This window comes from Stenella coeruleoalba (assembly GCF_951394435.1).
Source record: "Stenella coeruleoalba genome assembly, chromosome: 18".
Taxonomy (NCBI): domain Eukaryota; kingdom Metazoa; phylum Chordata; class Mammalia; order Artiodactyla; family Delphinidae; genus Stenella; species Stenella coeruleoalba.
This window is the reverse complement of record NC_137164.1, coordinates 25,740,820-25,767,274: the sequence shown is the minus strand read 5'-3', so window position 1 is coordinate 25,767,274 and position 26,455 is coordinate 25,740,820. Positions and strand designations below refer to the sequence as shown.

At 43.2% G+C, this 26,455-nt stretch overlaps 1 protein-coding gene across 1 annotated transcript; it reads right to left on the bottom strand.

Annotated features, from left to right (window-relative positions):
- LOC307176600 (protocadherin-8-like) lies at nucleotides 1-26,455 on the bottom strand (the record flags this gene model as incomplete). Its single annotated transcript, XM_079902934.1, is given in 9 exon segments — nucleotides 1-264; nucleotides 18,821-18,967; nucleotides 19,065-19,132; nucleotides 19,522-20,482; nucleotides 20,485-20,896; nucleotides 20,899-21,063; nucleotides 21,065-21,527; nucleotides 21,529-22,046; nucleotides 26,369-26,455. Coding segments are annotated over 6 exon segments (2,109 nt in total). The 3' UTR covers nucleotides 1-264; nucleotides 18,821-18,967; nucleotides 19,065-19,132; nucleotides 19,522-20,018.

Genomic DNA, 26,455 nt, shown 5'->3' with positions numbered 1-26,455 from the left:
GTTGTGGCAGATGGGATCTTCGTTGTGGCATGCGGGGTCTTTCATTACGGGGGTCGTTCATTACGGCGTGCGGTCTCTTCATTGTGGTGCTCAGGCTTCTCTCTAGTTGTGGCACGTGTTTTTTCTTTCTAGTTGTGGCGCTCGGGGTCCAGAGAGTGTGGGCTCTGTAGTTTGTGGCATGCAGGCTCTCTGGTTGAGGCGCGTGAGCTCAATAGTTGTGGCATGTGGGCTTAGTTGCCCCACGGCATGTGGGATCTTAGTCCCCTGCATTGAAAGACAGATTCTTTACAACTGGACCACCAGGGAAGTCCCAACGTTTTAAATTTAAATCCAGTTACTTGCTGAAAGAAAATAACTACCAACTTGGAATTATATATCTAACAGAAATAAGCTACAAAAATGAAAAAAGTAAAAAGATATAATTTACAATAGCATCAAAGGACATCAAATTCCTAGAACTAAATCTAAGCTATGTGCAAGACTTTAGCACTGAATAAGAGATATTTTTTAAAGACTTACAGATTCAGTACAATCAAAATTAAACTTCAAGCCACTGCTTTTACATAATTCACTGGTTCTTCTCATGGAAATGAAAAGAGTTAAAAATAAATGAAGTAATCTAGAAGAACAAAGCTGGGATCTTATTCTACTATATATCAACATCTATTATAGAGTCAGAGTGGTAATGATGCAGGAATAGACAGACTGACCTATGGAACATAATAGAGATGTCAGAAACAGACCCACACATACATGGTCCCCTGATTAATAACAATAGCAAAGAGGCAATTCAGTACAAAAAGATTTATCTTTTCAATAAACAGTCCTGGGCCACTGGATATCCATGTTAGGGAAAAAATACATGACCTGGTTTCTCCTTACTGCTTATAGTGAAATGTGAGAGAAGAGAGATAAATTAAAGGAATTGTCAGGCAAAACAGAACCAGAAACTACAGATGTGGAAAATCCTCAGTCTATTCATATTGCCAAAAATGAGAAAGCATGCTCGGAAGAGATCACCACAGGTGTGGCTGGACAATCACTCCATAAAGAGATTGTCCGGCAGCCAGCTAAGAAGAAGCCAGGAATAGAGATGGGATTATACCAGGAGACACACTGCCAGCTTGGGCTAAAGGAAACAGATAATGGACAAAAGGAAGGAAGGCTTTTGAACTTCTGGGATTCCACAGGATGGAACAATAGAGCTATTTAGCTGTGAACATGCCTTATCCCTCAAGAAAAGGGTTGAATGATCCCGAAGGTGATTCAGAGATGGGCAGGACTGCCACTGCCACTGAAGGTCCAGACAGCACAGGCCCAGGGTACAGGGCTGTCTTCTCCTTGGCTTCAGAGGGCCAGGCTGTTGCCACTAGTGCCTCAGAGACAGGCTGCCACCCAGAACCTTGGAGGCGGGGCCACTAGCCAGAGCCTCAGGGGCAGAGCTGCTACCTAGGACTGTGGAAGGGACAATGCTGCCCCAGTGGGCTCAGAGGGAGGAGAATCAAGCCCAAAAAGATTATTTTTTTTCTTTTTCTTTTTAATTTTCATTATTCTTTTGCTTTCTTTTTTTTTTAACATTTTTATTGGATATAATTGCTTTACAATGATGTGTTAGTTTCTGCTTTATAACAAAGTGAATCAGTTATACATATACATATATCTCCATATCTCTTCCCTCTTGCATCTCCCTCCCTCCCACCCTCCCTATCTCATCCTTCTAGCTGGTCACAAAGCACCGAGCTGATCTCCCTGTGCTATGCGACTGCTTCCCACTAGCTATCTATTTTACATTAGATAGTGTATATATGTCCATATATACACTACCACTCTCTCACTTTGTCCCAGCTTACCCTTCCCCCTCCCCATGTCCTCAAGTCCATTCTCTAGTAGGTCTGCGCCTTTACTCGCATCTTGCCCCTAGGCTCTTCATGACCATTTTTTTTTTTTTTTAGATTCCATATATATGTGTTAGCATACGGTATTTATTTTTCTCTTTCTGACCTACTTCATTCTGTATAACAGACTCTAGGTCCATCCACCTCACTACAAATAACTCAATTTCATTTCTTTTTATGGCTAAGTAATATTCCATTGTATATATGTGCCACATCTTCTTTATCCATCCATCTGTCGATGGACACTTAGGTTGCTTCCATGTCCTGGCTATTGTAAATAGAGCTGAAATGAACATTGTGGTACATGACTCTTTTTGAATTATGGTTTTCCCAGGGTATATGCCCAGTAGTGGGATTGCTGGGTTGTATGAGGCAAGAATATACAATGGAGAAAAGACAGCCTCTTCAACAAGTGGTGCTGGGAAAACTGGACAGCTACATGTAAAAGAATGAAATTAGAACAATCCCTAACACCATACACAAAAATAAACTCAAAATGGATTAAAGACCTAAATGTAAGGCCAAACACTATCAAACTCTTAGAGGAAAACATAGGCAGAACACTCTATGACATAAATCACAGCAAGATCCTTTTTGACCCATTCCTAGAGAAATGGAAATAAAAACAAAAATAAACAAATGGGACCTAATGAAACTTAAAAGCTTTTGCACAGCAAATGAACCCATAAACAAGTTGAAAAGACAACCCTCAGAAAGGGAGAAAATATTTGCAAATGAAGCAACTGACAAAGGATTAATCTCCAAAATTTATAAGCAGCTCGTGCATCTCAATATCAAAAAAACAAACAACCCAATCCAGAAATGGGAAGAAGACCTAAATAGACATTTCTCCAAAGAAGATATACAGATTGCCAACAAACACATGCAAGAATGCTCAATGTCATTAATCATTAGAGAAATGCAAATCAAAACTACAATGCTATATCATCTCACATCGGTCAGAATGGCCATCATCAAAAAATATACAAACAATAAATGCTGGAGAGGGTGTGGAGAAAAGGGAACATTCATACACTGTTGGTGGGAATGTAAATTGATACAGCCACTATGGAGTACAGTATGGAGGTTCCTTAAAAAACTAAAAAAGGATTATTCTTGAGCCTTAAGATCTAATGGAATTTTCCTTGCTAGGTTTCAGACCTGCTTGGGATCCATCATCTCTTTCTTCTTTCCAATTTCTCTGTTTTTGAATCTCAAGCCTCACCCATATCTGATTTAGATGCTAGTTAGCAGAGACTTTGGACTTGGAGTTGATGCTGGAATTGGTTAAGACTTCTGGAACTGCTGGGATAGAGTGAATGTATTTTGCATGTGAGAAGGACATGAATTTTGTGCTAAAATATTCATTCATAGCTGCACTATATGTAATCAACCAAAATTGGCAACTACCCAAAGGCCTATAAATAGTAAAATGGAGGGACTTCGCTGGTGGCGCAATGGTTAAGAATCCGCCTGCCTATGCAGAGGACACAGGTTTGAGCCCTGGTCCGGGAAGATCCCATAAGCCACGGAGCAACAAAGCCCGTGCGCCACAACTACTGAGCTTGCACTCTAGAGCCTGTGAGCAACAACTACTGAGCCCACGTGCCACAACTACTGAAGCCCGTGTGCCTAGAGCCCGTGCTAGGCAACAAGAGAAGCCACAGCAATGAGAAACCCATGCACTGCAACGAAGAGTAACCCCTGCTCAGTTCAACTAGAGAAAGCCCGCGTGCAGCAACAAAGACCCAATGCAGCCAAAAAAAATTCTAAATAAATAAATAATATTTTTGTTAAAAGAAATATATAAAAAAATAGTAAAATGGATAAATGAATATTGGTAGATCCACACAACAGAATGCTATAAAGGTTAGCATCCACTCTTTATAACTGAATGCAACAATGTAAGTGAATCTCGCAAATATAAATGAGTAAAGGAAGTCATCACAAAAGAGCATCTAACATATGATTCCATATACACAAAATGCAAAAACAGTCCAATGTAATCTATGATGTTAGAGTCAGGAGAGCGGGCATGCTTTGATGGGAATAGACTGGAGAGGAGCATAAGGGCTCCCGGAATGCTGCTCACAGACACGTTCAGTTTCTTGATCTGAGTGCTGGTTACACAGGTGTAATCAGGTTGTAAAAATCCATTGAGCTGGATGCTTATTATGTGTGCACTTTTCTGTACATGTATTATACTCTAATAAAGTTTTTCTTTAAATGAAGAAATAAAAATGCTTTCAGATAAATAAAATACAGAGAGTTCAGAGCCAGCAGGTCCAGAGTAAAATAATTGTGAGTTTTTCAGGCAGAAGAAAATGATTCTAGGTGGAAAAATGGAAATGAAAGAAAGCATGAAGAATAACAGACTATAAATAGGTATGTAAAACCAAAGAAATATTGACTGTATAAAACAATAAGAATAGTATCTTATGAAGTATAAAGTACATGTAGAATTAAAATACATGATAATAGCACAAAAGATAAGAATGGAATCAATGCAAAGTATTCTACATGCTTACATTTTCCAGGAAATGGCAAAAAAAAAAAAGTACTAATTCATAGTAGATTCTTATTAAATCCAGTATGTATGTTATAATCTCTAAATACTAAAAGAAAAATAAAACAAATTATAGCCAAAGGCAAGTAAATAAAGGGGGAAAATGGAATAGTAATGTTCAAAATTGTTGATTAGTTCAAAAAAAGGCATGAAAGAAGAAAAACAAAGAAAACAAATAGTAAAATAGTAGACTTAAGTACATTAAATAGTACTTATATCAACATAAATGAACTAAATATTTTAAGACTAAAATTTCATTTAGTTTCATTATTTAACAAGCATTTCCTGAAAGTCTACTGGAGTCAAACAAGATGCTCACTGAAGCCCTATACAGAGAGAGAAGGGAAAAGTTGCTCTACTTTCTCTTTAGATGGGTTGCATAAGGACCAGACTTTTGATACCCCCTAACTTTACCAGATCTGAAGTACAAAAGGAAACAGGAGACGAAGTATGAGTAAAATAAGGTCACAGTGTATATTTTCCATTTCCCAAACCACCCCAGCCCAGGTCCACACAAAACTACACGTGAGAAGTTATCTTACTCATCAGAGTCAACCATCTCTACTCTCCACGACAGTGGGAAATCCATCATCTTCCCAGGCTGCTATGGACTCGGGCATCTGAGAAGGGAACTCACCAAGCAAAGAGTAGATGGCTACACAAGAGACGGCTCTGACAGACACCTGCGCCCCCAACTGTCCCCAAGCTCAGCTGTCTCTTTCGCCTCAGGGCAGAGCAGATGCTTAGCAAGAAGGAAAGCTCTGGAAAGGGGTTTCCAAGTCCAGTCAAATGTGGACAAGCTTTAGGGCTGAGAGAACATGTATGTTCTGACCTTTTTCTCATAAAGTAATTTTAGTAAAGAAAACTATGAAACATTTTTTTCACTAAATTGTTCTTTGGTTCGCTTTAGAAAGCATGGGTTCCAGCTCAGATAGCTGTTTAAAAAACAGCAGCAACAACAACAAAAGCTCGTGGCATAAAACTGGATTCTTTCAGTTTTCTGTATATTTATGGTTAAATGGAGTTTATAAATGTGACTCTTGTAGTCAGTAATCTCGAAGCCTTTTTAAAAACACAAAGTTTAATATCTAGCTCAATCATTTTCCAAGTTTATCTTAGTCTTTCTGAGGGAATGTGGGCAGTTGATTGCATGGTATTGTAAGTATGACAGTTAGGATCCCAGAAGAAAAAATAGTAGCCTTAAGGGAACAAGTTCATATTAAGAGAAGAAAGACTCATATCTACTCCCTACCCCAGTTTATTCCCTATCTCCAGGAAAAAAAAAATTAATGGAAGCTGCAGCTCCAAATTTTGTACCAGTTGCTTGATTTATTTGACCACTTTTCTAAAACACTGGTTTGATCAAATCACAAAAGAAGTCAAATTTATGTGTTTGACTTTCCCCACTCTCCTATCCTAGTTTCAACACCAGAAAAGTGCTAATAAGTTGGGGAAAAAATGAACACTATTCAAGGGGCAAGAGGGAGAGACAGAAAAGATTCAGATAATCCACAAATCTGTAATAAGTCTCAGAATTAATGAATGTAAATTATATATACATTGAGCTAGGTAAAGACTGGGGGGACACCAAGAGAGATATATATATATATGGATGTATATATATATGTATGTATATATATATATATACACAAGGGCACACTATCAGTGGAGATGTTATAAAGCTGCTCAGATATACAATGAGCTATCTTAACTTTTAGTTGTCCTGCACTGAGCATTTTCAAAATACATGTTTATAATTTCTTAGCTTACAAAGGTTTTGTTACCTTTAGAGAACATTATAAAAATAAGTCAAATGGCATTACCATAACCAGAAAGAGGAGGGCAAAAGAAAGTTAAATACCTTAGGCCCTTTATACTTGTAAAAGTAATTTTTTTTTTACATTAGAAAGCTAGTGGTTTGTGGATTTCAGAAAAGGGGAATGGGCTGCAAAAGGGTTAAAGTCACCTCAAAGAATCACTGAATTACAAACATAACCCCTGACCAGGCCACTAACTGTTTTCGAGTGTTTTACGTAAAACTCAAAATTGAATTTGCCAACAGACATGGAAAATTAAATTCCCTTGAGGAAGTTGCAAAGGCTTACATTTTGCTACGGGAGAAATAGAACATTAATGGAAGTTGCACAATATCTGTCTTTTTTAATCAAAATCTCAACAGGGCCCTGAACAGTAGCATGCCTCAAAGGAAGCAGCACGGAGAGAGGAAGAAAAGCACCCCTTTGTGCAAGCCTGCCGAGTCTATTAGGAGCACGCATGATGGATGAGGGATGCGCAGGCAGAGGACAGATCACATCTTTGAGTGGCTGAACATGCATTTAGATTGTTCATCCGCTCCTGGTGATTTCAGCAGAGAAACTACCAAAATGGGCTTTTAAGTACTTTGCTTTCTAGACCTATAGACCTATAAAATGAAGAACTAACAAGCTAAAAGAAAGGCAGTAAGGCAAGGTGGGACATGCCCTGAACCCAGAAGATGTGGTCTGGCATTGAAGCTCCGCCACTCACCGGTACTGGGACTTGCCTAAGTAATTTAACCTCGATTTTCTTATGTGTAGAAGACAATAACACTGCCTGCTTCATAGGATTGAAATATCATTGTACACGTGAAAAGCCTGACAGATATTAGTTACCACTACATCATCAGCTGATGCAGACATTTAATTAGGAAATGCATTGGCATGGCCAATGCAGGGCTGGGGGGTGGCATACTGCCTGGGGAATGACCAGCAGGCTGTCCCCTAGGAGACCTCAGGGAATTGCATTCATTATCTTTGTCAATTTATCATAATACAGTGTCCAGCCCTCAGAGAGGCAGATTCAAATCCCTGATTTTTCAGCACTATGAAAATAGATCCTTTTCTGAATAGCAAAAATCACTTCAAGCAACCTCATGGTTCTGATGTATAAAACCAAAATTGCAATCTAATTAATTTACAGTGAAAATTCTACTTTGCATAGGAACAGAATACATGCTTCCATAGGTCCAGCCCATTCTCTCCCTGAAAACAAGCTTACATGGAAAACCAAACCATAGGCAGGAGGAGGAAGGTCGCTTGGGGATAAGAACTCAGGTGAGTAGGTAATCAGCACATTTCAGGTGTCCATCTCTTTATAGGCCCTCAGGTGTAATATGTCCTCAGGGCTATCTGAGAGGTGGGCCTGGCTCCTGTGATCAGGGCTTGGGGTATTGTCTATATGACTGTCCCATCTCCATTTTAGGGGAGGCAGACCATTGAGGCTGGGGCAGGGTGCATAAGCAGGAAGGTGGCAGGAGACAGAACTGAAAACTAAGCATGGACTAGAGCATATGCCATCTATAAAATATGTCTACCAAAATATCTATGAATGTCTGTGACTGCCTCCTGGGCCTTACGTGGGAGATGTTCTACAGGTTTTCTTGCCTCCAGGTTGGAAAGAAAGTACTTTCAAGCTGTGTGCTATCTGGAAGACTCTCTCCCATTACTTAGAAATGCCTATCAATCATCTCCCCAGCTACAGTGGCCTGAGCTAGAGGCTTATCATCCACCACTTTATTACTTCATGCCTCTTGCAGGGTATCACGACAGCACCACGGGCTGACGGGGGTGCACGAGGTGCAGAGCATGTGGCCTACAGGCTCAATTAAATGGCAAATTAACATTCACCAAAGCAGAAAAAAGTGGGCTACCAAGTTTTTGTGAGTTTTCCAAAGGATTCTTGAACTAAAGAGCAGTTCATTTATTATTACTGGGCTCTAACCCTTCCATTTAAATGCCCTCATGTGCCTGTCAAGTTCACTGCTGGCTTGAAATATAGCCAGAAGACAAAATGATCGACTGATCTAACTTTCCAAGAACTACTGTAAAAAAATGTTTCTACTAAAGGGTCTTTTTTTTAAATCAGAGGCTCATACCACTGTCAAAAAAATTGTAATCCACAGAGGACTTTATTGTTGTTCACCTACTTGAAAAGTTAGTTTAAAAAAAATAATAATAGCCAACCAAAAGAGATGAAAACAAAAAACCTAATTGCACCAAACAGAAAGGAAAAAAGAGAAAAAATTAGGAATATTTGGAATAACAAACTACATCCATTTAAACAAGACAAGAGGGAAGTGAAAAATGTTTCTGATGGTAATAATAAATATTTATTAAGTGATAACTATGGGCAAAGCATTGCTCTAAGCATTTTATATGTACTATCTCATTTAGCTATTACAAAATCCCTATAAAGTAGGTACTGTTATCCCCATTTCAGGTGAGGAAACCAAAACCAAAGAGATTATCGTATTCCTTTTGAGAAAGAAGACATTATTTTCACTGCTCCTTTAGGTCACTTTTCATCTGAATAGTAGCACTCGAGGACAGGGCAAGATTACACATTCTGTGTTACGCTAGGTCACAAGGCCTCACAACTTGTCAAATCCTATACAAATCCCATCTGACCAAGGCAGCATGGATTGATCTTTAAGAAAACCAGGCACATTGTGGAAACCTGTTCTGTAATATACGGGTCAAGTCATTACCCTAAGATGTAATGCTGTATTGTCAAGAGTTCAAGAAAGCGAAACCGGTGGACTGAGTTCTGAGGAGAGCTGCTGTTTCACTTCCACTCTGAAGGCTAGTAAGATATTCTCTCATGTTGCTGGGCAGCGGCAACGAAGTGCAGCTCCCAGTTAGCCATGTACGTGATCATGAGGGTTTATCAGGATGTAACTCCGTTGTAACTTGAGGAAGGAGACAGATCCCAAAACAAAACTATCTCTACAACTTATGTCAGAGTGCTCTGCCTATGTTTTCCTCTATCTCTACAACTTATGTCAAAGAGCGCTCTGCCTATGTTTTCCTCTAGGAGTTTTATGGTGTCCAGTCATATATTTAGGACTACTAAAACTATGTTGAATAAGAAGTGGCAAGAGTGGGCAACCTGGGACTTCCCTGGTGGCGCAGTGGTTAAAAATCCACCTGCCAATGCAGGGGACACGGGTTCGAACCCTAGTCTGGGAAGATCCCACATGCTGTGGAGCAACTATGCCCGTGTGCCACAACTACTGAGCCCATGTGTCCCAACTACTGAAGCCCATGTACCTAGAAACCGTGCTCCGCAGCAAGAGAAGCCACCGCAGTGAGAAGCCCGCGCACGGCAACAAAGAGTAGCCCCCACTCGCCGCAACTAGAGAGAGTCCGTGTACAGCAACGAAGACCCAACGCAGCCAAAAATAAATAAGATAAATAAATTTATTTAACAACAACAAAAAAAGAGAGTTCGAGAAAGCTTGGGAGAATTCAGTTAGCCTGTTAAGTCAGTCTTGGTCCAAGCTTCCGACACCACATTACAAAAGGGCTCCTCTGTACAACATCCAACAATAAGAATCAATGGACCTTAAATTGAGATGAGTAAGTGTCTGAAAGAGGGTGATAGGACAGGCAGCTGGCTGAAGTTTTTCCTCCCACTACAGCTAAATATTTCATCTGCCTCAAGCAAGTGAAATGACCAGCCCACACCTTATTAAACTGCATAGTGATGGCGCTGTGCCACCTTTACAGCATGACAGACACATAGCCTCGCCAGTAGCCACAGAAATCAATAGCTGACATTTGCTCAATGAAATACAAACTGAGAGTAGCTAGCTTCATTTTTTATTCAGCAAACTCAAGTCTGCAATCAATTCCTGTGCCTGTGTAGACTATGGAAATTGGTTTTAAATGGATTTGTTTCTTCCTTAGCTAATTACAGTACACAAGTAAATGCATAATCAATTGCTACCTCTACTTTTACTGTATACGTTTCCATGAGCAAAATAAGTCTGTCAACGATGGATATTATGATGTTTTTTTACAGAGAGAAGCTACTAAGTGCTCCACATACATTGTAATATATCAGCTAGTTGATGTTAATTTAAAAGACTGTCTTATTTGTCGAACAAATGTGAAACCTCCCCTGTGGTTACTAGTTAAGCGTATAAAAAGTCCTCAGTTTTATCAAGAGCCTACTTGGAAAAATAGAGCTTTGCAGAGTGGCTGGCACATTATAGACAGTGCTCAGACAATGTTAGCTGTTATTGATGTAGTGGGTGGTGTACAATGAGTAACAGTGGAGTCAGGAAACGAGGTTCATATACTAGATCCATCACCCTTTTGTTTGGGTTTTCAAAAATTCATTTTTAATTGAAGTATAGTTAATTTACAATGTTGTGTTAGTTTCAAGTGTACAGCTAAGTGATTCAGTTATCATATATATGTGTATATATACATACACATATGTATATATATTCTTTTTCAGATTCCTTTCCATTATAGGTTATTATAAGATATTGAGGATGGTTCCATGTGCTATCCAGTATAGGTCCTTGTGGTTTATCTATTTTATATATAATAGTGTGTATATGCTAATCCCAAACTCCTAATTTATCTCCTCTACCCCCACTATCCCATTTGGTAACCATAAGTTTGTTTTCTATGTCTGTGAGTCTGTTTATGCTTTGTAAATAGGTTTGTGTGTATCTCTTTTTAGATTCTACCTATAAGTGATATCATATGATATATGCCTTTGTCTGACTTACTTCACTTAGTATGATAATCTCTAGGTCCATCCATGTTGCTGCAAATAGCATTATTTCATTCTTTTTTATGGCTGAGTAATATTCCATTGTATAAATATACCACATCTTCTTCAACCATTCCTCTGTCAATGGACATTTAGGTGGCTTCCATGTCTTGGTTATTGTGAATAGTGCTGCTATGAACACTGGGGTGTGGGGTGCATGTATCTTTTGGAATTAGAGTTTTCTCTGAATATACGCCCAGGTGTGGGATTACAGGATCATATGATAGAGTTACAGTATCATCACTCTTGACTCAACAGTTCTAATCCTGGGTATATGGCCAACAGAAGCAAGTGTTACGTCCACCAAAAAACGTGTAAATGTATTCACAAAAGCCAAAAACTTGAAATCACCCTAATGGCCATCAGCGGTGGAGTGGATAAATAAATTGTGGCAAATTCGCAAATCAAGTACTACACAGCAGTGAGAAAGAATGAAAAGCAATGGATGAAGCTCACAGACATAACTGTGAGCCAGGCTGTACTGCTCCATTTGTATAAAGTTCAAGTACAGGAAAAGTCAGATGGTGAAAGAGGTTTGAATAGTGGTTTCTTTGGGAAGAGTTATTGCCTGGGAAAGGTGCACGAAAAGGAGCCATCAAGGGCGCTGGAAATGTTCTATTCCTTGATCTGGGTGGTGGTAACATGAGTGTATACATATAAAATTCCATCCAGCTGTAAACCTAAAATTCAGGTACTTTAATGTTATAGCGTAATTCCTTCACCGACTATATGACCTCAAACAAATCATCCTCTCTAAACCTCCATTTCCTCATCTATAGAATGGGGATGATAATATAACTACCTCCTAGGATAATTATGAGGTATAAATACAGTAATTCATGTAAAGCATTTAGCATGGAGCCTTGTATACAATGAGCATTTGATAAATGTTGCCCATTGTGGTCTCTCACTGAGAATGCAGTCATCAACAGGCAGGATGCAGGAGTTATAAATTGCTTGAGGAATCATACTTAAGGTAGAAGCTAACATCACAAATGTATGTGAACCTGGTTTTAAGAAAAACAAAGACATCTAATCCTATGTTTATAAACTTGAGGGAAAATTTTAGATTCTCAGCTTCTAAATATTGTTTCCCACAGAATTCATTTACATAACAAATTACTCTAATGAAGTTGAAATACTATTCAACGTAAACCAAAAGATGGGTGTACATTTCACTTTGAAGGTATCTCTCGTGTAATTTTAGGTACACTCGTTCATGTTTGCTCCACTCTCGCTGGGGCTTAGACCACCGATTCTGGAAAGCTGATGGTTGGGGCCACATACTAACTCTGTAGACACCACAGGACCTGGAAACCGATTTCTACAGCAGTGATTTTCTACGGAAGGCCAGCAGCCAAAGGAGTTTAAAGGACTTTCTAGCGTCTCGCCTGAGAGTAGGTAAAGAATGAATTACTGATCATGAAAATGGCTGAATTACTGCTTGGGCAAGTTTAGGAATAACAGCAGGTTGATTTTGTCATGACCATTGCTGCAAAATCTCTAAGGTTATAGGACTGAATATGAGAACTACAAATTTAAGGTGCTAGCTAGAATAGCAGAGGAGCCTTTAGAAATTAGAGTTTCTGCCTGCAGAAAACCTTGTAGTATTGGGAATTCTTTTTGGGTTTTTTTTTTAAAGATCACACTGCCACAACTTGTGGAATCTTAGTTCCCCGACCAGGAATCGAATCTAGCCCCAGCAGTGGAAGCGAGGAGGCCTAATCACAGGACCTCCAGGGAATTCCCGGGAATTCCTGTCATTCGACATTTTTCAAATATTTTATAATAAATAATATAATGTGTCCACCCATTTTTAGATACTTCTATGAACCAATAAAAGACTGATGTCATGAACCAGGGAAGCGTGGAGAACAATGAAAACACCGTCAGCCTGTAGATGTGCCGAGCAACGATGGTGGGTCAGTGGCTCTGTCAACAAGTCCAGCCTGTGGATGTGGTCCTCCAGCCTGGCCCTCCTTCTAAATCCACTAGAACCGTGATAATGGAAAGGTTGTACAGCCTCTCTGCCCAATACCGTAGCCACTAGCCACACATGGCTAATGTGACCAAGGCACTGAATTCTTCATTGTATTGAATTTTAATTCATTTAAATTTAAGCAGCCACATGTGGCGAGGGATTATTGAATTGGGTGGACAGTTCTTGCCAGTCAGATCTTGATGAGCCCGGACCCTTCCTATTGGGGAGATACTAGTGTCCTGCCCTTGCAGATCCAATTCTTCCCACGGTCTGAGCCAATCTTGAAGCCAACAAGCCATAATCCAGATCCTTCCATCCCATCACCCAACCTTGCTGCCCCTGGATCTGGTCAGCTGTTCACCTAAGCCTTCCAGTCACTGCATTGGGCATTTGATCTCTCCTTTTGCCCCCGGTCTTCTGCTTCAGTGTCTGCCTAGCTTCTTGTCCACAGCTAAGGGAAGAGTCCTGTTGGGAGCTCTAACCCAGATGACTGAGGCCTTAAAACGCTCTCTAGGTCCTGCCATCCCTGCTCCCTGCAGCCCTGCCTCAGATGGAGCTGCGGCCGTGAATGGGCTGCGTGCCCAAAAGCACAACATCACTGGTCATCTGTATTTGGTTTTCACCCATTGCCAGAATCTGCCACTGCTCTACCCACTGAGCACCAGGCAACCCTCTCAGATGTTAGGCTAGAGAAACGGTTTGGGTTCCCCCAGCCCAATGGTGCCCGTCCACAGCTTCTTCTTTCTCCCCATTGGGCCTATGGTCACAGCTGGGGTCCAGATTCTTCATCCAGCCTAAAGTTATTCAAAGTTAAATTATGTTCCCAGTAAAACTGTAAACACTTAACTGTATATGAACAGCTAGATGAATATTTTATTTACATTCATAAATGATCCTAGAAAATAAAATATATGTTCACTAATTACATTTGTGGCAATAAAAGGCTCTCATCTAGAACTCTTTGGTAAAATAGCGTGGCTTATATAAAATCATCATGTACTCTGACATTGACTATTATCGTAATTTAGGGAAACGTCTGTCAAAACCTGGAGGCTCGTGGGTGCAGCTTGGCTTATAAATACTTGACAGAAACATAAATGTGTATATTCCCCAGACGTAACTGTCTATGTGAGTTGCAGCATTTCAGAATGAAGTGGCTATTTCTGAGGCATGTGAAGGTGATTCATCCACTGAAGGATGATTTAATTCATCATTCTGTCCAAGAAGTGTGGAAGGTGGCCCTGCTGGCCTGCAGTTCTGAACTCTGTCACATACACTTGGCCACCAGCACTTGGGGACGCATAGGCTTGAAAATAACATCCTTTGAGTTCTTAGTGTTCTGGCTGGAAACCCATATTTCTCAGCTGGGAACCGTGAGGGCAACGGGTACTTGAAGAGAGTACAGTCCTGTAGCTGTTTTCATGATGTGATGAAATGCCTGGATTAACCTTTCAGGATCCTTAAATGTTTTTTGCTCTGAATGATCTGAAACAACTTGGAAATAAAGTGAAATAGTTTTAAATGTTTTAAATAACCAGAATGCTACATAGCGATATACTTAAAAATGCAAACAGCATTCAGTTGTCCAGAGACTGGTTTTCTAGCTGTTTATTTTTTTCTTCCTCTGAATTTTCTACCAATGACTTGTACCTCCACCTGCTGGTGCACTGAGGAAATGAAATGGGAATAAAATCCAAGCAAGTAAATTAAACGATTTGTGAGAATCTCTGATACAGGTTTGGTGGGAGAAATGGTCAGAATTACAGTCTAAAATGAAGTTTCTGAAGATTATCGGGTTATGGGGGCGAGGGGGTGGTACTGTGATGAATTGGGAGATTGGGATTGACATATGTACACTAATATGTATAAAAGGGATAACTAATAAGAACCTGCTATATAAAAAAATAAATAAAATTCAAAATTTTTTTAAAAAGATTATCAGGTTAATCCACTCATCCTCTGTGTTAACTATTAAAAGTGAGATGCAAAAAGCAATTTAAAATACCTGTGATAAACATCTTATCTCCAGCTGTCAACATCTAATTCAATTATCTTGCCATCACCCACGTGGCATCCCTTCAACACTCCCACTACAAGTTTTACAAGAAAATGCAGCAGAGAGTTGAAGTATAAACCAAATCATAAATCGGAACAGCTCATGAAGTCAAAGACAGAAACATCCTCAGAAATGTAAATCGGTCCTAAATCTTCAGCAGGCTCATAAAGTAAGTGTGTAAAACCCTACTGAAACTACGCTACAGCAGAACATTTTAAAAGCATGGACTCCAAAGCCAGATTTCCTGAGTTGGAAATCCAGCTCTACCCCTTACAGCTGGGTGGCCGTGATCAAATTACTCCAACAAGTCTATGCCTCAGTTTCCCCATGTGCGAAATGGTGTTAAATGACAGTATCTACTTAATAGCATTATCATGAGGATTAAGTGAGTTAATACTTGTAAAGCACCTGGAACAGTTCCTGGCACATGGTAAAACTTGTATAAATGCTCAATAAATAAATAAAATGTAGCTGTTGCATACTGGCAGGAGGAAATGTGATTGTTATTACCGAGAAACGAGAAATGGTATTTTCTCATGGTGAACACATTGCCTTGATCACATTATTGTTTGCTAAAATTGCACCTTGAGCTATAATGGATTTAGAAAGCTTGCCTATTATTATAAAGAGGAAACTGAGGTAAGGGAAGAATAAGCTGGTAATTCCCTAAATAGTGAATAAACAGTAGGAGTTCCAGGAATTTGATTTTGTTTTGTTTTGTTTTGGGAAAAGGCTTATTTACCATTAAATGATCTGGAAAGATACATTTACTGTAAAATCTTCAAGTTTTAAGATGACACTAAAATTGTCCACAAAATAAAGTAGCACAATGGAACTTGTAAAAACAAGATAAATTTATCCTAATATAAAATGTGATATTTATGTGATATATTTATGTGATATATTTATCCTAATATAAAATGTGATATTATCATCTGAAATAGTCATACAGCTGTGATGTATATTCTGGTTAGACCACACCTTCATTCATCCATTCAGTAAAAAAATGTTAGTACACATTTGATGCCAGTGATTCAGCATGGAACAGGGAACAAATAATAAACAAACAAATATATAAAATAATATGAGGCAGTGATAAATGTTATGATGGAAAATAAAGCAGGGTGGAGAGTGGCAGTGACAGTGGGGAGAAGCACTGTGCAGTTAGGAAGACCTCTTTGAGGATGGATATCTGAGCAAAGAACTAAATGAAGGCAGAAAGCAAACAATATGGATATCTTGAGAAAGAACTTACCAGGCAGAGGGAACAGCAAGACCCTGAGGTCTGAAATAAAGACACGTTTGGTCAAGTCAAAAAAACAAGAAAGCCAATAAAATGACCTAAATTATCAGGGGAAGAGTGGTAAGAAATCAGATGGGAGAAGCAGCCAGGAGCCAGATAATACAGGACTTTATGGGCCATGCATGGCTTGTTTACAAACACGGCCCCAAAATTCTTTAATAATTTTCCAATGTAGACATGGGGCCTTTGTCCCCTCCCTTGGAATCTGGTGGGCTTAAGATTGCTTGGACCAGTAGAATATGATGGAAATGACTATGTCTTTCTGAGGTTGGGTCATAAAAGAAGATGGGTCTTTGTCTTGTCTGTTGGAGCATTCATGTTTGCAACCGTAAGCTAGCATGTGACTTTCCTGAGGCCGCCATGCTGTGAGAGAATCAAGCCACCTGTACAGGACACATGTAGCCCCCCTTCCCACCCCCAAGTCTGCAATCCTAGAATTTCAGTCACCCTAGTTACCACGCCAAACACATGACTGAATAAGCCTTCAGATGACTCCAGCTCCCAGCCATCACATCTTCTCAGCTAAAGCCTCAGAAACTGAAACAGACATAAGCTATGTCCCGTCCAAAATGGCCAGAGAATCCATGAGCATAATATGATTGTTGTAAACCGCTGTATCTGGGGCTAGTTTGTTACCCAGCATTCATAACTGGGACACCATGATAGGGATTTTAGATAAGTGAGAAATCTTTGGAGAGTTGATTAACATAATCTGATTTATGAAGTAAAAGGATCACTCTGGTTCCTGCAGAGAGAACAGACTGCAAGAGGGCAAGCATGCAAGCAGAGAGGCCAGTTTGGAACCTACTGCAGTTGTCCAAGCAAGAGATGATAGTGCCCTGGCTAGGGCAGCAGCAATGAAGATAGTGAGAAGAGCTTTGATTAACAATATAGTTTCAAAGTAATTCCAATAGGATTTGCTGATGGATTGGAAGTTGCGTGTGGGAAGACACAGATCAAGAATGACACAAAGGATTTTGGACAGAGCAAGCAACTAAGTGAATAGAGGTGTCATTTCCAGAGCTACAAACATTAGAGGAAGAGTGGGTTTGGGGAACAGAAATCAAGAGTTCAGTGTTGAACATGTGATATGTTCATTAAACACCCAAATGGAGATGTGGAAGAAGCAAGTAGGTATACAAATTTGGAGGTCAGGAGAGAGGCTGTTTCCGTAGTACTATGTTCAACTCTAAGTGCCTCATTTTAGGAAAGATATATACAAACTAGAGAATATTCAGAAGAAGGGGACCAGGATGCAGATACTTTTAAAAGCCATACCATTTAAAATAAAAAATGTTGAAGGAACTAAACATAGGGTGGGCAAAAGTATCTATGATGGTGAAGAGGCACTTGAATCAGTAGGACATACCATCAGGACTCATCTCTGAGAGACTAAACATCTAATGCCCACTTTTGTAGAGACTAACATAAAACACCTCAAAATTGACTATGCCTTTCCCCACAGGAGCTACCGTTCCAGAACCAGACACCATTACAGAGATTTTGACCTCAACACTACAGGAGATGGACTGAATAGCATAAGGCTGTATTGGTACAGGATTCACTGAACAGAGCAAAGCCAAAACAACCCACACGCTCCTCAAAAATAAATAAATAAAATTTAAAAAGAAATATCAAAAAAAGAAAAACAATCTATCCCCATATGTTCCCAGCAAATGGCATACTGGCCTATATGAAATTTACCTATTCATATGCTGTTCCCTTCTGGAATACCCACAGGGGGGAAGTTATCCTTAGTGCTCATGACACTAAGTTATTTTAGTATTAATAACCACAATATTCTGATTTTTCAGTATTTTAATCTTTTGCATTAATAGATGCAGTTTAGTAGGGTGAGTAAGAGCAGGAAATCTGGGGCTTCCCTGGTGGCGCAGTGGTTGAGAGCCCGCCTGCCAATGCAGGGGACACGGGTTCGTGCCCCGGTCCGGGAAGATCCCACATGCCGCAAAGCAGCTGGGCCCGTGAGCCATGGCCACTGAGCCTACGCGTCCGGAGCCTGTGCTCCGCAACGGGAGAGGCCACAACAGTGATGAGGCCCGCGTACCGCAAAAAAAAAAAAAAAAAAAAGAGCAGGAAATCTAAAGCCAGAATTCCTGGGCTAAGATCTTAACTCCAACACTCGGGCAAACTACTTAAACTCTCTGTGCCTCAGTTTCTTACCTCATTAGATTTATCATGGGGAATAAATAAGTCAATAAATGTATTTAAAATACACAGAAACAGCTATATAGTCAGTGATTAAAAATATTAGCTCTATTCAGCAGCATTCAGAGTACTCCCATCTCTGAATGTACAGTTAAGACCCCTTGTTTAGTTTTTTTAATTATGCATTTGGGCATATAATATTATGACTTTGAAAGCAAGAACTTCAAAGTCACAGGTGTGAACTTACCCTCTTGCTTTGCAATCATTCCAAAAAGTGCTTTCTTGATATCAGAACTGTTGTCATTCTCTACTGATATCAGAACTGTTGTCATTCGATTCACTGTCTCCTTTTCCACTATCTCTCACACTAAACTCACCTGGATTTGAATGTGTCCTGGAAGTGAAAAGGAAAGAACTACTCTGTTATCCATAAAAATGTACAAAATTTCAAACCCATGGCTTAGAGATCATGATAAATACTCTGCAATTACCTTAAACTTGCAGCAGATTTATCTTCTCCCCACAGGAATGTGGAATGAAAAGGACCTGAGACGGAACCCTGTTTAAAAAGAGGTGTGAGAGCAGCAGTTAATAATATTTCACCCTTAGATATCAGAACTGACAGAGCAGGCACAGCATCCCTCATCTGCAGTGCTGCAGGAAGACACCATTTAAACCCTGATGGAAAGGGATTCGGGCTGGATCCATAAGGAAGTTACCAGGGGCTGAAACAGCAGGAATAGACCTGGGCCTCCAGGAACACATGAGCATCAGGCTTCCTCCTGCCCTCATCGGTGAAGAATTTTTCCCCTCAAATAAAAAATAAGTCCCGAAAAATTAGCCACTTGAAGTCCCAAATCTGATCAGGCACTGAATTTTCATAAAGCTCCCAGCGTGAAAATTTACTGAATGCTAACGAGGACACTAAGAGAGCTGGGGGTGCGCTACCTGGACCCAGGGGACCTCGTTCCTCTTCCGAGGCGAGGGGCATAAGGACACCGCACTGTTCCCGGACTGGGAAGTCTCGGCAGACTCGTTCTCCTGCACCTCTGAGGAAATGGAAAGCGGCGGTGTCTCCACGAAGAACCTTGGGTTGGACCTCCCAGGATCAGCCCCTGATGTCCTGCAACATGGGCAAGCCTGGCCACTGCTCGCATGGCACCTGCTCTGTCTGTGCTCACAAAGCCTCTTCCTCCGCGTCCTGGCCTTGCCTGAGCAGGAACAAGTCACGGTGACGATGGCCACCGGCGGAAGGCCGCAGCCGCTGGTCAAAGCCCCGACCACAACCACGGAGAGGTCAGGGTGCCGTCCTGCTCCATGCGCCGTGCGCCGTCCCGCGGATACCTCCATTCCTCGTTTGTCGGCGGAGGTGGCCGTGGCACCAGCACCACCTCTCCGCCAGGTGGCGCCGAGTGCGCGGGCACGAGGAGCAAGGTGGCCGCGCACTACCGGGCCGGCCGGCCTCCGGCCGGCACCACGACGGCCGCCGTCAGCGGGTCGGCAGGCTGCGGGGACAGGCGGCACTGCAGGGACAGCTCACCCGTGGCCGGGTGTAGCGCTAGCGCCCCGGGGCCACAGTCGCTGCGGAGAATGTAAGTCAGCTCCGCGTTGAGGTCTTTGTCCGTGTCCCTAGCCTGCAGTCGGGTCAGCAGGTAGCCCAGGGGCGCGTCCCGGGGCCGAGGGGCCTTGGCTAAGTCACTGACGAGCGGCGGGGTCACCAGCCGAGGCGCGTGGTCGTTCTGGTCCTCCACATGCAGCCGCATCACGGCCCGGCCCCGGAGCGGCCGAGAGCCGCCGTCGAGCGCCTCCAGCCCCAGCCGCAGCTCAGCCAGTTCCTCGCGGTCAAAGCACTGTTGTGCGTGCAGCTCCCCAGTGACGGGGTCCAATGAGACGTAGGTGGACACGGAGCCTGCAGCAGCCGGTAGGTGACCTGGCCGTTGCGGCCCAGGTCCGGGTCCCTGGCGGCCACCGAGGCCAAGTAGGCCCCGGGCAGGTTGTTCTCACTCACCGACACCTCGTAGACCGGCCGCGTGAAGAGCGGCTCGTTGTCGTTCTCGTCGCTCACCCGCACCAGGTAGGGCCGCACGGTGCGCAGCGGGGGCGCGCCGCGGTCCTCGGCCACCAGCGTCAGGTTGTACTCGGCGATGCGCTCGCGGTCCAGCGACCCCGCAGTCACCACCAGGTAGCTGCCCGCGTAGGCCGGCTGCAGTCGGAAGTGCTCGTGCCCATAGAGGGCGCAGCGCACCTGCCCGTTGGCTCCCGAGTCCCTGTCCGAGGTGCTGACCAGCGCCACCAGGCTCTCGCGTGCCGCCCCCTCTGGCAGGTCGACGAGGTCGCGTCCGCACCCCCGAGAGCAGCGGCGGCGGCGGCGAAGGGCGAGGCGACAGGCGCGCCCGGGGCGGCCAGCGGGGTGATGGCGATGTCCGGCGCGTTGTCATTGACGTCACGGATGCGCATGATGACCTTACAGGTGGCGGCGCGGGGGCCCGGGGCCGCGCTCCTGCGCCCGCACGTCCAGTTCGTAAGTGTCCTGGCGCTCGTAGTCCACGGGCCCGGCCAGGGTGAGGCGGCCCGAGCGCCGGTCGAGGCGGAAGAGGCGGCGCGCCTCGGGCTGGGTACGGGAGCCGAAGGCGAACACCACGTCGCCGTTGGGGCCCTCGTCGGGATCCGCCGCGTCCAGGTCGAGCAGTAGCGAGCCCACGGGTGCGTCCTCCGCCAGCTCCCCCGCGGCGACGGCGCCCTGCAGGAAGGCCGGGCTGTGGTCGTTCACGTCCAGCACGCGCATACTGAGGGCGGCCGTGGCGGAGCGCGGTGGGCGGCCTTCGGCCTGGGCCACCAGCTCCAGGTTGTAAGCGGCCTGGCTCTCGTGGCCCAGCTCCTGCAGCAGCATCAGGTCGGCGCACTGGGCACCGTCCGCGCGCGTCTGCAGCTCCACGCGGAAGTGGCTGTGCGGCCAGGCACACGCTCTGCAGCCCATTGGCCTCCACGTCCTCGTCTATGGGCACCTCCAGGGGGATGCGCATGCCCGCGGCCGCGCCCTCAGACACCTCCTCCGGGATCTGGGCCCGGGAAGAGCGTGGCTCGTGGTGGTTGACGTCCCTCACCTCCACCTCCACGTGCACCAGCCGGAACTGCTCCCGCCAAAAGCGTACCACTTTGAAGGCCTGGCCGCACAGCCGCTCGAGGTCCAGGCCCGCATCTCTGAGGACGGTCGCCCTCTTGCACCTGGACCAGCGAGCTGTTGATCTTAATAAGGTGGAATTGGCCTGGCACCTCGCGCTGGGAATTAAACAAGATGTGGTCAGACAGAACACCGATGAAGGTGCCGAGGGCTTCTTCCTCAAAGGTGAGGAAATTGACAGTTTCTGTGCAAGACCCTGACACCAGAAGCAGCAGCAGCAGAAGCAACAGGGACCCCAGTCCAGCCCTGTGTAAAGTGTCAGCGGGGAACCTGAGCCTCCAGTGAGACATTCCTGTTAGTCAAAGGGAAAGAAAAACACCAACAATCCGAGTCTCTGCGCTCAGACTTCCAGCCTTCTCAAGGCCTCCTAAGTGCACAGTCAGGAGACACTTGCTGTCTTAAAAACTTTTGATCACTAAACCCTCTCTGCTATGTAATCGCTTTTCTCTGCCTGGGGCCCAAGCAAGCTTTTTCTGAACCCTACCGGGGAGGTTACGTAGGGAAGAATATGCATCCATCTGGACCAATCCACAGTCTCCCGGCCTCTGGGTCATGCTCTTCCCTTGAAAGAGCTCACAGAAGGGCCTGGAGAGCTGAACAGTGGCCAGGGCAGTGCAGGGGATCATTAAGATCCTACAGGGCTTCCCTGGTGGCGCAGTGGTTGAGAGTCCACCTGCCGATGCAGGGGACGCGGGTTCGTGTCCCGGTCCGGGAGGATCCCACATGCCGCGGAGCGGCTGGACCCGTGAGCCATGGCCGCTGAGCCTGTGCGTCCGGAGCCTGTGCTCCGCAACGGGAGAGACCACAGCAGTGAGAGGCCCGCGTACCGCAAAAACAAAACAAACAAAAAAAGATCCCTACAGAAGTTTATACTATAAAAACGCACCCTGCTTGCTTTGCTAGTGTGCCCGAATCTCACTTTGAGAGTATGCGCAGGGGACCCGCAGCATCTTTATTCCTTCCTGAGCACACAGAGTCCTCGGACAGAGGCACAATTGCTATTCTCCTTTACCATTTTGAAACAAATGCATATATGCATCCTTTGCCACCCACGGTTATCCACCTATATTGGGTTATCATTTCCTGTATTGAAAGATTCTGGGGGAGCAGCTTCTCCAGAGTCAGGCAGTCTCTAATCAGAGAAGAACTGTTTTCCAAAGTAATAATTTCTGAATAGCTTTTCCCAAGCAAAGAAACCATTAATGATGAAATTTCAGCCCCTTCATCTCCTTTTATGTCAGTAATTACTTATCCATGAAGACTCGGTGTCAGTCAGGGAGGTTAGTCAGCCACAATTCACTGCAAGGGATAGTTAAGGGTAAGAAAAAGATTTAGGGAAATACATTGCAGTCAGTCTCGTTAGAAAATTGTTATACACCAATTATTTTTTAAAAGCCCTTGGCTGAAGAAAACCGCAGGTGGCCTGATAGGCTGAAGGCTAAAGAAACATTAAACCATCTGTCTAAAGCACAATAGTCCTATATTAAGTTCTCTTTATGTGTGAAGTGTTCTAAATGCTAAACAGTCCCACATGTTAATGATGACATTGTTCCTCGTGCCATGGAGCCGTCAGCAAGGCAGAGTGTTCTTTAACCAGTCATCTTGAATAAAATCAGTGAGCAGGCTAAGCTATTAATACGCCCAGGCTATTCTTAGCTCCTACATGACCTGTAATGTTATTGATTCTTGCAGAGACATGTCAGTAAATGACTATTTTTTTTCCTTTCACTCTTAAGAGGGAGGTGCACTTATTTTAGCACCAGGATCTGTGAACCCAGTTCTGAAACTGAGCCACCTTTGATGAGATAATTAATTTCCAGGGGTTTTAATTTAGTGGAGCATTTGGCAATGACTCTAATTATAAGTACCAGTAACCGATAGAGAAGTACAGTGGGGAGCATGGCTTGATTTTCATCAGGTACTCTGAGATCCTAAAAAGAGAAAAAGCTTCATTTTGTTTACTTTAGATTTTTTTAATTTAATTTTTTTATTGTAGTATAGTTGATTTACAATGTTGTGTTAATTTCTGCTGTACAGCAAAGTGACTTAGTTATACACACATAGACATTATTTTTTTATTTTCTTTCCCATTATGATTTATCACAGGATATTGAATATAGAAGGACTGGGAGTTTGTGATTAGCAGAGGTAAACTATTATACATATGATGGATAGGCAACAAGGTCCTACTGTACTTTAGATTTTTAAAATTTTGCCTGATGAGGCATTCATCTGAGGAAGGAAACAACTCTACTTCAGTTTAGTGAGACTAGATTTCTTTCTTTTTTTAAAATTTTATTTTATTTAATTAATTTATTTATTTATTTTTGGCTGTGTTGGGTCTTTGTTTCTGTGCGAGGGCTTTGTCTAGTTGCGGCAAGCGGGGGCCACTCTTCATCGCGGTGCGCGGGCCTCTCACTATCGCGGCCTCTCTGCTGCGGAGCACAGGCTCCAGACGCCCAGGATCAGTAGTTGTGGCTCACGGGCCTAGTTGCTCCGCGGCACGTGGGATCCTCCTAGACCAGGGCTTGAAGCTGTGTCCCCTGCATCGGCAGACAGATTCTCAACCACTGCGCCACCAGGGAAGCCCGAGACTAGATTTCTTGTTGGCCAGTATCCTCAATGGTATTAAGACAGTTTGCTTGCTTTCTTAGAACTGAGTACTCCAAGGAAGCATCTGGTTATTCAGTCTTTGGGTCTCAGGGAAAACAAGAGGATCTGATCCCTTTACCCAATTTCTTCATTCCCGGGTGCCCCTTATCGGAAAACTGAAAACTGATTCGGCCCATGCATTTTAAAAGGCACATGCTTCCATGCACTTTAGCCAGGAGAGGGACCCATTTCATCACAGTCCAAGTCTTGGTCTCTCTCTCTCTCTCTCTCTCTCTCTCTCTCTCTCTCTCTCTCTCTCTCTCTCTCTCTCTCTCTCTCTCTCTCTCTCTCTCTCTCTCTCTCTCTCTCGGCACACAGTCCCTGCCAAGCCTGGCTCTTGCCAGTTTTCAGCGTCATTCTTGCCATTCACGATCAGAATAACTGCTCAGTATCCTGAAAATGAAGACTAGTCTATGACTCTATCTACTGAACATCAAAAGACCCAGATAAAACATTTTAAAAGTCAGGCAGTCATACACATTACTTCCACAATGCTAAACAACTGGCCACTTCATGTTTGAAAACATCCACCTATGATGCTTAAATGCTTGATTGCATTTTCCCCACTTCGCCTCCAGCCGTTTGGCAGCAAGGAGACCATCTATGATAAGGAATGTGCTATATTGTCAGAGATTCATTATTAGCGTTAGCTTTGTTTCCTAGTAAACAACCACGTTATTAAAACACTGCTTTATGAATGAAAGACAGCTGGAGTTTCAAGAAAGAGACATTTTCTGAAGCAAAAATCAGTTCTGTGCCAGTAGATTGACAAGCTGAATAATATAGAAACTGTATGATCTGTCCCCTTAGGATGTGTCATCGGGAAGCCGTGTTTACAGCCTTGAGCCCATGGTACTCTCATGTTCCATTCTGTTGGCTCTATTAGATAAAAATCTGTCTCCATATTAAAAGCACTGTGGCAGAAATTTGCTTTATGTTACTTGTTTTCCCATTTGCCAGCATATTGCCAAACTATACTGCCACCACTACAGGAAGACCAAAATGTGGATAAAGCAGCAATTTGGTCCTCTTGCTCAGTTTGGTTTCAAAAGGGATGAAGGGGGGTGGGGGGATTTGGTTGAACTCCCTACAGTGTTTACTTTTGTTCCTAAAACAAAAGTACCAGACATACTAGTGTTCCCCCAAAATGCCAGAAAACCAGATCTGTAAAACAGGATTTGCATTCTAATCATTTTAATAAAAGATTTTCTCTTTTGCTGAACAAGAAACTCCAGCGTGTCCCTTACACACTAAGGCACGCTGGACAGAAACTAAGATAACTTTCACCGTTAACATGGGGGAAAATGGTCCCTAATTCAAAATAGTGCCTGTGCCTTTGCATATTCCCCTTTTCCTATTACATAAAACTAATAACATATTTAGAGGAAAAAATGAAACCACAGGAAAATCCCTAATGTAAATATTTGGCTAGATTATGGTGTCCACACTTCAGAGTAAGCATCAACTTCTATAGAACCTTGAACTAACAGTTCCAGAAACAGTTTTTGTCCCATTTAGAATAAATCACTCTATGTAGTATGTGAGACCCATTTTCATTTCTCAACTGAACAAACATTCTGGAGAAAAGGTTATAATGAGCAAAACATTATCAAGTGCAATGTTGCTGTCTTAAAGCAGCACGTTCTAGAAACTGAAGCAATGAAGACTGTTTGAAAGAAAAAAAAATCAACCTAACAACTGGGGGTTTTTCTTCCTATTTTTAAAATCATACCTTGAGGGCTTCCCTGATGGCGCAGTGGTTGAGAGTCCGCCTGCCGATGCAGGGGACATGGGTTTGTGCCCCGGTCCGGGAATATCCCACGTGCCGCAGAGCGGCTGGGCCCGTGAGCCATGGCCGCTGAGCCTGCGCGTCTGGAGCCTGTGCTCCGCAGCGGGAGAGGCCACAACAGTAAGAGGCCCGCGTACCGCAAAAAAAAAAAAAAAAAAAAAAAAAAATCATACCTTGAAAAAGCTAAACTCATTCTTCAGCAGGATGAGCCCCCCCAAATTGAGAGTAACTGTTTTAAGTGCTCTCATAAGAAGGGTCAT